This window comes from Balaenoptera acutorostrata, chromosome 4 (assembly GCF_949987535.1).
Source record: "Balaenoptera acutorostrata chromosome 4, mBalAcu1.1, whole genome shotgun sequence".
In the NCBI taxonomy this organism is placed as follows: domain Eukaryota; kingdom Metazoa; phylum Chordata; class Mammalia; order Artiodactyla; family Balaenopteridae; genus Balaenoptera; species Balaenoptera acutorostrata.
Window position 1 is genome coordinate 52606442 of NC_080067.1, and position 13667 is coordinate 52620108.

The following is a 13667-nucleotide window of genomic DNA, read 5'->3' on the forward strand; positions in this document are numbered from 1 at the left end:
CTAGTCTTACTGATAATGGAACAAAAAAGCTTAAAGTGCTGCATGGGGGGACATAAGGAAAACAATTTCTTGACTATAAGGGCTATAAAATATCAGAACAGGCTGTAGAGGGAGTTTGGGTAATCACCTTCCTTTAGATTCTTTAGGAAAGGATACAGAGCTAAGTGTTAGTGTTGCCAGGGAAACGGTTACTGTCTAGTCCTATTATCACAGTAAGCGGTATTTGATAAATGACACATAGATGCGCACTGCAAATGAAAGCTACTATTGACTTAATTTGAAAAACTTTCAAGGCAATAATCTAAACACCTCCAAGGTAAGAAGAAAATGTAGAAGTTTCCCAAAGCATAACAGTCCTATGACAATGTGTTAGAAATAAGTATTTAGCATACAAAAAGCTTAAACTACCATTTCCTCTCTAAGATGTCAGGGAACAAACAGACTATCTTGCGTGATTTAGGCTACCAAGGTGAACTGTTTGGGAGGATTAAGAAAAGCATACCCACAACAACAAAAGACAGATGGTACGCAAATCTCTGAACGTACAGGTATCCTCCACTTTTTGAAAGTTCGTTTTACGTCACTTCACTTTCACGAAAGACCTACATTAGTACCTGTTTTGGGTAACCGAAAGAATTCGGAAGAGGATTTCCAATTTTATGGAAAAAGGTGAAAAGCAAAAATAGCGACTAGTGTTGGTTCTGCAGCGAGAGAGAGAGTCTCGTGGAGAGAGTACACACCCAGGGCAGAGCGGCGAGAGTGGCATCGTCCAGCTCCTTCCCCAGGACCTACACTCAGTGGCTCAGCATCAGCCCCCAGAGCTCCGAACTGTGCCTGTGAGCATCTGTGCTTTACCTTGACTTATTCTGTGTATCCCTTAGCAAGATGTGTCCTATGGTAACTGCTTCTTTGCTTTACACCATTTCCGTTTACAAAAGGTTTCACAGGAACGCTCTGCTTTCAGAGAGCGGGAGAAACATGTACGCAGATACACATATAACTCTGAGTTGATGTTATATATTACCAAGCAGTTTTATTAAAACATTCATCATCTAAGAAGCTCACCACCTCCTTCCTCTTCCTGGATGCCCTGGTCCTCTGCTCCCTGAACAATATCATTATCTACAGCATCATAACGAGCTTGCTGCCTGCAAGGGAAACAAACAATCATCACCTCAGGGACACAAATTAAGTAGCACCGTTTGACATAAGTCATTTATCTTTAAAGAGAGTTATCAGTGAATTTTTCGACACTTTTTTAAAAGCCATAAAAATATTTCTTAAGCTTATCCAATTAGGTTTAATAAAGATTCCAGATATACTTTCAAAACATGCCTTATAAAAGAGAAAATACCTTTCAAATGATCAAATAAAATGAAGTTAGCACAAAACCTGATAGGTTATTTTGAGACATACACTGCCATTTTTAAGCAGGGGAAAAAAATGTTGACTGTTCTGAAAATTCAGTGTTTGGAATGTAATTTTCAGGTAGTGGTTCTGCCTCAGCTACGTGAGCAATAGGAGCCCCTCAAGTTCAAGGGTAACAGATACAGGAAGCTGTCTTTATGCTGCTTGTGAACGACAGAGGCGGGCTGCCTAGGCCCATCAGGAGGCTACCGTGCGTGCTCCGGGCGCTGCGGCCGGCCCTGCGCGAGCCCAGCCTGCCTCTGCTGGGCCGTCTCCGCGGCGAGGGGCCGGTGCTGCTGCGGCGGGGGTCCCTGCAGCCTCTGCTGGGGCGGGGCCTCCTGGCGCTCCTTCAGCCGCTGGGCCTCCTCCGCCCGCCGCGCCGCCAGCCTCTGCTGCTGCAGCCGCTCCTCGTACGGCGACGGGAATTTGGCGACCGGCCTGCCTGAAGGATACACCTGGGGAGCAGAGAGTCGGTGCTGAGCAAGAGCTGTCTGTCGGGTGCCCTGGGTCCTCCCTTCGTCCTTCGTCCGTTTCGCGCGACACGCGCAGAAGGCGGGGCTGGTTTACCAACACCTATCTGTCAGGCCAACTGTCATAGCGGTCCAAAGCCACCCGCGGCTGGACTCCACTCCTGTTTCCCAACGCTCTGAATCACCCCTGGCTTCTTTCGGCAGCTGGTCTCCTCCATTTGTTGGCATTAAGGCAGATTTTTGCTCCCTCTCAAATGGAGGAGGACGCAACAGAAGAAATGTTTCGACCCTAATTAAATTTATGCTCAGAAGGCTCTGGTATATGTGGGCACTTAATAACCTCAGACTAAACGGGGCGATTTGTGAGCTGAGGCTGAGGCTAAGGCTTATTCCATGAAGCGCTAAAGACCTAGGGAAGCTAATTAACTCTAGCAACGCAGACACTAATCTCAGGCTAAGCGGAGCCAAAACAAGTCAAATTTCAGATTAGGGTGGAAAAGCAGAGAACCATTTTTCTTCAAAGAAACCAAAAATGGACGAGAAGAGAGAACTTTCAGATTAAAGGAAAACCTGATACAGGAATTCTTAAACTCTGCTTCCATTAAGCCGTCTACCACTCCCTCCTCCACCCCCCCCCCCCCCAACTAATACAAGTTCACACAGTTCTCAGCAAAGGAAAGAGCGTGCATGGTTGAGGGAAATTAAACCTAGTGGGGAATTACCTTTGAGGAAGGCTATGAAGGACCCAAGACTGGGAGAGAGGCTTCTTCATGCCACGTTTGCAACAATTTAAGAGTGCACCTGCAGGGGCCTTCACACCTGCCCAGCCAAAGCCTCTAGCGGCTTGAAGTCTTGGAAAGTTTGAGGCCAAACAAAGCTTCAGAGCTATAACTAAAAGGTGACCGGCATCCACGTAAGGGCCAGGTAGCCTACCGTCAGGTATCACCTTCGAGGTTGTGTAAGGAAGGTACACCTGGCTGCATTCAGGGTTGCTTTCAGTTCTTTTAAAGTGTCATTTATAATAATAATGGATGTTTTTCTGAGTCTTACTTATGTGAGAGGGGAGTGCTCAGTGGTGGAGCCTGAGCAGAGACTGGTTAGACACACTCACCTGGTGGCGTGTCCTTAAGTCAGCTTTCTGATGACTTGCTAACCACCCTGAAGGCGAGCGTGCAGAAGCCAACGCAGGATTTGACAGTAAGTGAACAGGGAGAAAAGTACCCTTGATCACAGAAACTGAGTCACTTCTCGGCCTCAAGATGCCCACGGGTCTCGAGCACAGAGGGGAAGGTGCGGGACGAGGTGCCCGTCTACTCTCCTACGCTGTTAAAGGGATGTGCCTGAGTCTCTCTCGCTGCGCACCCTTGACGAAGACAACACATACACACGTGCACAGCACCTTCTCTTTCCCCCAACCATCTTTCTGGGATAAGGAAGCTATGCTACTAACATCACAATAGAACATTTAAATACGTACATGTAACATTTAGCAAGATCACCCCGATTTTATTTTATAGACTGTTATACATGAGGGCTTTTCCCTTAACACAGCTGACCCTTGAACAGCGTGGGAGGTTGGGGCGCTGACCCTCCGTGCAGTGGAGAATCTTCTCATAACGTTCAGTCGGCCCCCTGTATATAGGGTTCCTCCGTAGCCTCCCTGTAGGGGCTCCTCTGGGCGGTTCCCCACATGCAGGTTCTACCAACCACGGATCTTGTAGTATTTACTACTGAAAAAAATCCTGGTATAAGTGGACCCATGAGGTTCAAACCTGCCTTGCTCAAGGGTCAAGTGCACGTAGAAACAGCGGCGCACCCCTCATCCCAGCCAGCTGGCTGGGTGGCCTCGTACCTCAGCACGAGCCTGCCCTTGCGGGAGTCTGGCCTCCTTCTGTTCGCGCCGTTCCATCCACTCCCGGCCCCGCTGCTCCTCCGGCGGCGGGTCGTGCTCCTCCTCTAGGCGCTCCGCCCGCCCGACCTGCTCCATTGCCTCCTCCTCCAGGGCCCTCCGATGCTCCTCCTCCACCTGGCGCTCCTCGGGTTCCCCGCCTCCTGCTTCCTGCCGGGTCAGTCCTGCGGGAGCCTGGGATCCTGCCTCCTTCTGGGTGGGGGGGTACGGTTTTGCTTCCTCCGTTCTTCCAGGGACTGCTTCACGGTTCTGCCACACTTGGCCGTTTCGAGACACCTAGGCCAAGCACATCACTGGAAATGACACTCTTCTATTTCGAAAGTAGTGACAGAATTTCTTTATTACCATTGTCTACCGGGTTACAACATAAGCAAAATCCTGGAGTCTAGCAATACAGAGTCCTGACTGAAAAGTATGGCTGCAATGGAGTCATTTAACTCTTCTCACTGTGTGATCTCACCTACAAAATAGAGATAACATAAGCAAAATTTCATCGTGGAAAGAATACCGTAAATAACCTAAAAGTAAAGCCTACAAGTGACCACATCTCAGTAGACCCTACCCTCGAAAGCAATCTAACGCCTGTTCTCCCTTAGAATAGAAAGGGAAAAACCCTCATACTTCAAGTGATCAAATACTTACATAATTTTCTTCAAGGTAAATTTTGTTTTCAATAGTTATTTGAAAAGAAAAGGATAAGATCAAATAGAGGATGAGTTAGCTTTTTTGTTAGCTAATATAAAAAAAAGAATGCCATTACTAATGGACATCCATGTTGGCTATAATAGTGCCATAATTAAACATTTTTGACATATTAAAGTGGTATTTCTTTGTAAACCAGAGCAAGTCTTTTTTTTTTTTTTTCAGAGCAAGTCTTTTGTGAGTATTTTATATTATTAATACAGAAAACCCTGAAGAAAAAAAAAGATGTGTCTTTTTACAGAGAACTCCTCTTCTAAAACTGGTTGATTTAAATCAGTTTTCTCTGCAAGTCTCAGAGATTTCTATATGGTCTTCATTACTTAGAAAAGAGGGGCAAAAGAGAGATGGTATAATATCAATAGGAAAATGTGTCACTGTCCTCCCTCCCACCAGCCTTCTTTAGCAGAAAGAATACTTTCTTTGGTCAGGTTGCTGTCCCGTAATTGAAATAAATGTGAAGCCCTGTTCTTAAATTAGCAGAAACATAACTTAGAAACTGGATTGTATACATAAACAAATAAGCCAAGGAAAAAAGTCCTTTCTCAGACATCTGAGGACAGCTTTTGGAGGTGTACATTTTACCAAGTCCTTGCAAACCTGGCAAGTTTGAATTGATACTGCCCTGGCTTTACAGGAAATATTTCTCTGAAGGGCCCTAAGTGCTTTCCAACACCTGTCACTTATCTCCACAACATCCCCGTGAGAAAGGTTAGAGCAGATGACTATTATCTCCACCTCCCAGATGGAAGAACTAAAAAGTCTGAGTCATTAAAAGATTAATCCAGTAAACTGGTAGTTAAACTTAGATAGAGAATAGAACCAATTTCCACACCAGGGCTCTGGTTGTGCTTTCTTAAGTTAGGAGCAACAGAAGACCCAGACAAAGAACAAGCATCCAGGAGGATACAGAATCTGTCTGAAGGAATGCTTTGCTCAGACTGAAGATTCAAACGAAGTCCACTCACTTCAACTTAATTATTCCCATAAGGTGATAAGAAGGTGAGTTGGGGAAGGTCTTCTCAAACATTCATTGTTTAAAACGACTTTGTCGGGGGAAAGATAATCATACTTGCCATTTTTATTACAGGTGTGATTGCAAAAACACCTCTGTAAGAATTAATCATATGGGCGACATCACTTTTGATGTTTCACTTGGGAGATATTCTTAAGCAACAAGGCTTAATTTTATGAAGAACAGAATACAAAAAATGGATTCTGTGACTAGCACTTACACTCTTGTAGTTTTATGAAGGCTATATAATACAAATTTTGACATGTTTTGTATGGACCAAGCACAGCATCAAGTTCAAATATATTATCAGCTTTAATACTTAAGTGGGCTGATTGTCATATAATATCCTCATGATCATTTAACCGCCTCACTCTATCCCCAATTCCCCCCCAAAAAAAAACCCCTAAAATATTCAGACATAACAGCTCCTTTCAGACAAATATACCCACATGAAGAAAGACAAAACTAGTTCAGTCTTTTCCAGGAAACAGAACAGCAGTTCTCAAAGTGTGCGTCCCCAGACCAGCCGAATCAGCTAGAAATGCAAATCCTCAGGTCTCACCCCAAATTAACTGAACTGTAAACTGTGGGCTGGGGCCCAGTTATTCCTGTTTTAACAGCCCTGCTAGGGACTCTGATATATGCTAAAATGTGAGAACCGGTGTTCTTCAGTTAGAGCTGGCAATATTTAGAGCCGTTCACCTGAGGACAGCTTGACAGGGAAAGCACAGCTTGACAGGGAAAGCACAGGTCAGCTTGACCTGACCACAGATGACCAGTTCATGCCTCTTACCTCCCGAAGCTCTCCAGGTAACTTGTCCCTTGTTGCGCTGACACCTTGTGGAGAATGTGCCACCTGGGTAACATTTTGCTGCTCTGCTGGTTCTGGTTTTCGAAAGCTTGGAATCCTATTCAGAGTATCTTTCAGTTGTTTATATTCTGCAACTTGAGTCTGCATACAAATTGCACAATTGGATGCAAATTGCACAATTTGAGGAGGGAAAAGGATATCATTCATAGACAGTTCACTGGAAGACTAGACAAAAATATTATACCTAAATGCAAGAAAGGATAAATATGCAGACTGCTTCCATGCATTAGCTATACTTACTTGGACATGCTCAACCATTTTTAAGCACATGCAAATTAGAGTTAAAGGGAACAGAGAAAAAGTATTTAAGACAGATGTTAGTTTCCCATGCTACATTAAACTAAGTCAGGATTTTTATATATAAATTTCTAGTCTAAATATCATTATTAAAAGTAAGAAAGCTATGCAATCAGTTTTATGACATTAAACTCTATTTTAAAATTCCACAATTATATAAATATAAGTGCAGATTATCTTTTACCAATATGGTCTGAGTAACACTTTTCAGCAGAAAAGAACCATAGGCTTCAAATAAGTTAACTGAATATATATGTAAAATCACTCAGACCACCCTCTTCTTCCAGTCAATATGTGCTCACATAGGGTCCCTTCCTCTCCAGAACGCTTCCTGTATTGTGCTGTGCAGTTTTGGAAAGCAATAGCATAGGCATGCAATGAGGCTGGATTTTTATTCTTCAATTCTGAATGTCCTTTTCTTCTACAGCAACAAAGGCACTAATGAAGGCATAGGTCTAGAATATACTCATATACTCATATGTGTGTACCTGTGTGTATATGTGATAGGGTGTGTGTGTGTGTGTGTGTGTGTGTGTGTCTGTGATATTTTTAATACAAGAAGCTAGAAAGACGGAAAAAAATCAGACACTTTAAGTAGGAAAACCAAGAGACTATACTTAGCTCATCATAGGCACCAACACTGCAACCCTAAAACAGAAATACTGTGTGTGTAAACACACACGTACATGAACACAAAGCACCCAGAAATCTCTTCTGAAAGAAAGAGCCTGCTGGCCAGGGCCGCTGCCCTCAGTGTGCACAGCACGGCGGGAGTCGAGGCTGGTTGAGTCGTGCTCCTGCGGCCACAGCTGTGCACCTGCACGGTGCTCTCCCACCCCCGTTCTGCCTTTTTCTAATTCACACAGAGGTGCAGAAGTCCGCTTGCTACATCTGTCTCAGGGGAGTGCTTCTTTATCATTTGAACAAAGGCGTGCCACACGGCTAACAGTGGCCCTTAGCCCAGACATCTACCAAAACATTTGCAAACCAACTTTGGAGGTCAACGAAAAAAAAGATGACATCCACACAGTGATACTTTTAATAAGATAAATATTCTAGTCTTTCTTCTTTCTCCTCCTCCTAGATACATAACCTTTGAAGGCAGTAATGCTGTGGTTCTCAAATACTAGCGTGCATTAAGAATCATGTTAAATTATGGAAGGATCATGTTAAAAATGCAGGCTCCTGGACACCCCCCCCCCCACCCCACCCTAGAAATGATGATTCAGTAGGTCTGGAGCAAGGCCCAGGTAACTGTGATACAGGGAGTCTCCACAAATTCCAGCTGAAAAGTTAAGTGTGACTTTGATGTCCGGATGACCTAAGCTTCCAGCTTGGTTCTGGGCAATGATTTCGGGCCAGCTACAGTACTCCTTTTGACCTTACTTTATTTAGATATAAAAAAGATACAATATTTTATAACTCAGTAGGTTGTGAAGAGTAAATAAAATTCTGTACATAAAGTTATTATGATAATCCCGATAAATTGTAAACTCTCAAATTCTACTCTGTTCCTGCTTTCTCCTGCCCTTAATTATTACATTTAAAAATCAGGTTGTCAAGACAGAATCTCATAAAATGATTTACATGAGAGACGTAGATGCCTGAGATAGCAGTTGTTTTCTGAGCAGATCTGGGGAAAGTTTTAATACGGGGGTAAAAGAGCAGGAGAAACTTGGAGGCCCCACCCAAAAGAACCAAAAAGCTATTGAAAGAAATAGAAAATCATATGTAAGTTAAATAAAAAAATTTTTTCTGTTGCAAAACCTTGTCGGCAATACTCCCAGGATGCTTACGACAGAATCTGGTTTTGGTCATTAAATGAACTATTTTACTTATATTTTTCTGAATTTTCAAATTATTGCTTAGTCTAATATTTATGGCTATTATAGTATATAGAGTATTCAAATTGGTTTGTCACATTTTTCAGTATGAAAAGCAGCCTCAGAGAAAATAATAATACTTGGTAAAAATTTTATAAAGAAGGTTTTGAATGTAATAATATCCTCTAAAGACAATTTAATTTATACCCATGGAAAAAATTACCACACAGCTACAGTTTTGTAGGGAGATAATCAATGACTGCCTTGAAAAAGGACCCCACAGACACAGATGCTACAGCCTCTGAGATGAATCAGGGCCCAGCATATGATTCTTTTAATAATTTTATAAAGACAAAAGATAATACATGGTCTCCTGGTAAGCACAGATAGTTGGTTTTCCTTTGCCCTTTTCTTTTAATTCTTCCAAGAGAAGAAAAGTGAAGACCGGTGATTAAGAAGACATAGCAACTAAACTAGCCATTCCTATTTCTTTGCTTCGACTAGAAAGCTGTAAAACACTCAATGTGATATTACTTTAATAAGCTCTCCAACACTTGTATTTGTTCATTTGTTCATTCAGTAAGTGTCTACTGAGGGCCTGCCTTGTGCCGAGGACTGTTCTAGGCTTTGAACAAATGAAGCTTACGACTCTCATTTTCCTTCTCTATTGACTTGAGAGCTCTTCTTATTTCCTGTAATTTGACCAAACAACACATAAGCCTAGTCCCAAAAGCAGTGTGTGCAGGCTGTAAAGCTGGGAGCAAGGGAGGGAGGAATAAAATATAGAGCTTGACAATAATTTATTTAGGTAGCTAGCATCATAAAATCCTACAGATCATATAGCGTGCGTCAATACAGGTCATACGGTGGCAAAAGACCACATATGTGGGATAATTTCTGTGACTGAAACAAGTATTAGACTACTGCATGCAGGGGCTGGAGGAGGGTAGAAAAAGTAATATGCACCACACTGCCAGTGCAAAAAAAAAAAAAAAAAATCAAAGGTTCATTTAATATTCTCTTGATCAAGTTTTGAAAGCATGCATGATCTTCAGGATCAGGAAAGCTCTGTCCTAAGGAACTCAGTGAAGCCTGGCCTTTAAGAGACTACACGCAAAGAGGAATTCAGAAATGTTAAGCAGACTTAAAAAGAACCCAGAGAGGCCGCTACCCTTCTAACCTGTGCAGCAGCTAGTGCACTCTTGTGGTCTTCCAAAGTCACTACAAGTTGTTCATGCTCGGAGAGTAAATTCTTATGCTGTTGCTACACAGAAAAGAATTTTACAGGTTGAGTTTTAACATTCTAGGACAAACTCTTCTTGGGCAGACAGTGGCATGAGCACCCAGATGCTGCTTGCTTGCTGGTTGGTTTGTTTTTGCAGTATTTGTTAAGTTCCAAAATCTTTGTAGAGGGAAGACTATGATTAACGTAGTATTCCACAATCTAAAACGTGCTACCCAAATATCACAATCACTTACAGTGAAATCAACACACACACAAAAATACCTCTCATTATTAATAAACCTTTGTAAATAAAAAGCTTATTAATCTAACAAACCTGCAACATTACAGCCATACTGGAAATAAGTGAAAAATATTATTAATAATATTAGAATTAACATTTTTATTATTAAAACATTATAACAGTAGTGCAGAATATTTGAAAAATAGATGGGGAAATATATAATCCCACTATCCTTAAATAAGTTACAAACGATTTTATATGTTTCCTTTCGGTCTTCTCTACATAATTGTATATAGCTATCATAATAGCCTGCATTCTATTTCATGTACTTATTTTTCACTTAAGATATTAAAGGTATTTCTATATTGCCAAAAAAAAAAAAAGCTTATTAAGATTCAGCCATCTAGCAAAAGAATCATTTCAGTACTAATGGAAATGTTGGGATTTCCAGATCATCGTTTAGCTTATGATGCAGAAGTGGTAAAAGTATTGGGCCTGGTCCAGTTTATGCAAAGCCCAAAATAACAGTGTGCATTGTAAAGCATGTCAAATAGGGAACGACTTTTAAGGTCACTCTACAAAGTAAAGCAGGCAAACACTAAACAGTCAAATGCTGGGTTTTTTGGTTTTTTTTTTTTTTACCTTGACATCTTGCAGCTGTGTGTGCATGTCCTGATGCGCTCTCCTCAGCTGTCTGTTCTCTTCTCTCAAATTGTACACGGATTCTATTTTAGAAAAAGGAAAATCATGCGTAAAGCCCTGGGCCTTTTGGGCTCTTGATTCTATTATTTTCACATCTAAAGCCTCACATAACTTTTTCTAGGACTGTTTTGAACTTTGACAGTACAATATTCCAAATCAACAAAACCTATACCATTTTGGGGTGTGGCATGGATTCAGCTGGACAACCCAATACAATCTGGTTCAGTGGTTTAAATACATTTAAACAAGCTACACGTCGCAGAAGTTAAGGATTTTTAATTACTCCTGTGCTGAAAATGAAATGTTTCTGTTAAGAAGCAAACCCTTAGGAATGAAATGTAATGGGTAGGAGTCATCTAAGATTTTGCTCTCTTCACAAATTAAAAACAGGGCTATCAAAAAGCAAAACCACATTTCTCAGAGCATGAATAATTTCCACAGTCCCCAAAAGGTATTTCAGTTACAAAAGCAACTCAAGAAATAAACAAGAGACAGAGAGACACCCCATCTGCTCAAAAATTCTAAATATATTTTCTTTCTCCCACCATTGAGTTCTTGACTGATCCAAATTCTCCCTCCGATAGCTATAGGACAGTTCTTTCCAGGGCTACCATGTGAGACTGCAGCAATCAGAGTGAAGTCTGAAAACCTCCTGAACCACAAGCTCCACTGTTCGGGGAACAACCTCTTGCTAATTTTCCCACATTTTCTGTATCTGGATGCTATGAACTGGCAGTGCTTGGGCCAAATCCAACACACAAACATTTTTTTTGGCCCCTGCAGTGTTGGCCTACACATAGCGTCTTCCACATTTGAAGAGGTGTCACCATTTAAAAATCAAGAATCTGGGTCTAATAAGACTCTGGCAACATTAGGCCAGTTCTCATGAGACAGCACTCAGCAGAAGTTAAATGGTGGCTGGGTGACCATAATGACTCATTTCCAACGGGAGATACTGTTGAGAGTGAAAGGGGTGCTGTTAAGAATTACGCTGGGACAGCAGCAGGTGTGGACCTGCACTACGTCGGGCAAACCGTCCCCAGAGTGGCAGCCGCTCGCTGCAGGCAGAACTTTATGCCTCCAGGGTGGCCCTCAGCACAGAGGGAAGGTGCCAGTCACCATCCCGCCTCGTACTTTCTGTCCACTTTCACTCCACTCGAGTCCCTGCTTGATCCCTGGGCGCTGGCTTCGTGACTGGGTTTGGGGAGAGATCAAGAACAAGGTGGGAACTGTGGCCAGTGGTTGGGTTGTCCACCTACACGTCACACCGGATTTTCTCAAAGGTCAAAACAGGACACTGTGGCAACTGAAGAGGACCACAAGCGTGTCATCGGCTGGATGGGCCCTCAGTCTACACACAGGCACACGTGCACTTGAAACACCCGAACTTGGCTGACTTTTAAAGGAATTCAGTTTATAACCTTAATGACGGTGTCTCCTATGCCTTTGCTGTGTGACCCTGAGCAAGTTACCTAACCTGAGCAGGCCTCAATTTCTTCACTTGTTAAATCAGACTAAATATAATGCCTACCTTGCAGGTTGTTATGGGACTTAAATAAGATACCTGTACGAAGAGTTTCCCCCAGTACTGGCACATGGAAAACATTTGTTAAGTGTCAGCTATTATTATAACGATAATGGGAAGAATAATCATCTAAGTTTATATGTTATCAGCTCACAGCTATCCATATTCTAAATTCTAAACTCCCTCCTCGTGTCACAGTAATCTGCCAAAGACTACTCGGACTACACACGTCATAGGTTTGCCACTACAGACCCGCATCTATCACGATGCATCTATCTTTAATTTACTATCAGGGACCATAATCAAACAAAAGTGTTGATGTGACAATCACTTATCAAAGTGTCATCAAAGTCACTGTCACATTAAGTTGTTTGAAGTCTCTCTGAGAAACTTCTTCCAAAAATTAACTGACACCAAAAATACTGTTCTCTCTCTCTCTCTCGCCCTCTGTCTCCATCTCTGTCTCTCTGTGTCGCTCCCTCACCCACCAAGGTATTGGTAGATTCTCTCTTCTGATGACAAGAGCCCTATCACTTACTGTATTTCTCCTTTTGTTCTGGGTTCTAGGAAGCTCAGACCAGGCCATCAGGCTTGAACTATCTGAGTATACAGAACTCACAGACAAGTATCCTCCTATTTTCCATGGTTCTGATTTCTTGTTAAAATTTTACTATACATGGACTTGGTTTCAAAGAAAGAAGTAACTACAGAGTAACACAAGATAATATGCCTTTTAGGGCTATTACTAAAATTGAATGAACTAAATTATGTAAAGCATGCCAAGGTCAGACACCTAGAAAATTTTACTTCTCACTCCTTTATGGATCTCCTTAATAGCAATATAATTAAGTATATTTCCTCAGCTTGGCTCAGGTTTGAAAATGCTAAACAGTGGATCCTACAAGTCAAATGTCCTCCTTCACCACACAAAGGTGTAGCATCCCCACGGTGGCAAGTGCTATCTGCACAATGGAGTCGTCTGGTTCTCTCTTCCTCTTACCACCTTTGTAAGGACTTGCAGTGTTTAGTCTCTTCCTTTCTCTATTTTGTTATCTTACTGACTCCTCACCACCTGGCTCACCACCAACAAGCCAAGGCCCCTACATGTCTACATCTCTTGGGTGTCATCTGCTGACATCTGGCTCCATCAAGACCATCTCAACCCTTTGTAAACTGCCTCAGTGGCTATTTAACTCCCAGGTGCCTTTTTGGAATACTTACAAAGTATTCCTATTATTTTGGAATACTGTTATTAGCCTATTATTTTGGAATACTTTGAGACAAAGCATTGCAAAAAAAAAAGCACAGAAAAGTCCACAGGACCCTTCACACAGTTTCTTTCTATGATGACATTTTATATAAAACCAGGACATTGTTCTTCACCCGTGTTTTTGCAAAGCACCAGGATTTCACCTGTGTTTTTGCAAGCACCAGGATTTCACCCGTGTTTTTGCAAGCACCAGGATTTCACCCGTGTTTTTGC

At 42.1% G+C, this 13667-nt stretch overlaps 1 protein-coding gene across 4 annotated transcripts in view; it reads right to left on the reverse strand.

Annotated features, from left to right (window-relative positions):
- The window catches only part of GOLIM4 (golgi integral membrane protein 4), a 74815-nt gene that overhangs the window by 13571 nt on the left and 47577 nt on the right, over window positions 1-13667 (reverse strand). Inside the window, exons 6-11 of one of the 4 annotated variants that reach the window (XM_007197546.2) lie at window positions 10600-10682; window positions 9672-9755; window positions 6294-6452; window positions 3730-4062; window positions 1618-1862; window positions 1069-1148 (exon numbers count right to left, since the gene is read on the reverse strand). In XM_007197546.2, the coding sequence (XP_007197608.2) occupies window positions 1069-1148; window positions 1618-1862; window positions 3730-4062; window positions 6294-6452; window positions 9672-9755; window positions 10600-10682 (984 nt within the window). Of the gene's footprint in view, window positions 1-1065; window positions 1149-1617; window positions 1863-3729; window positions 4063-6293; window positions 6453-9671; window positions 9756-10599; window positions 10683-13667 lie in introns of all 4 variants that reach the window. The other 3 variants (XM_028162676.2, XM_028162677.2, XM_007197547.2) reach the window with 3 other exon arrangements.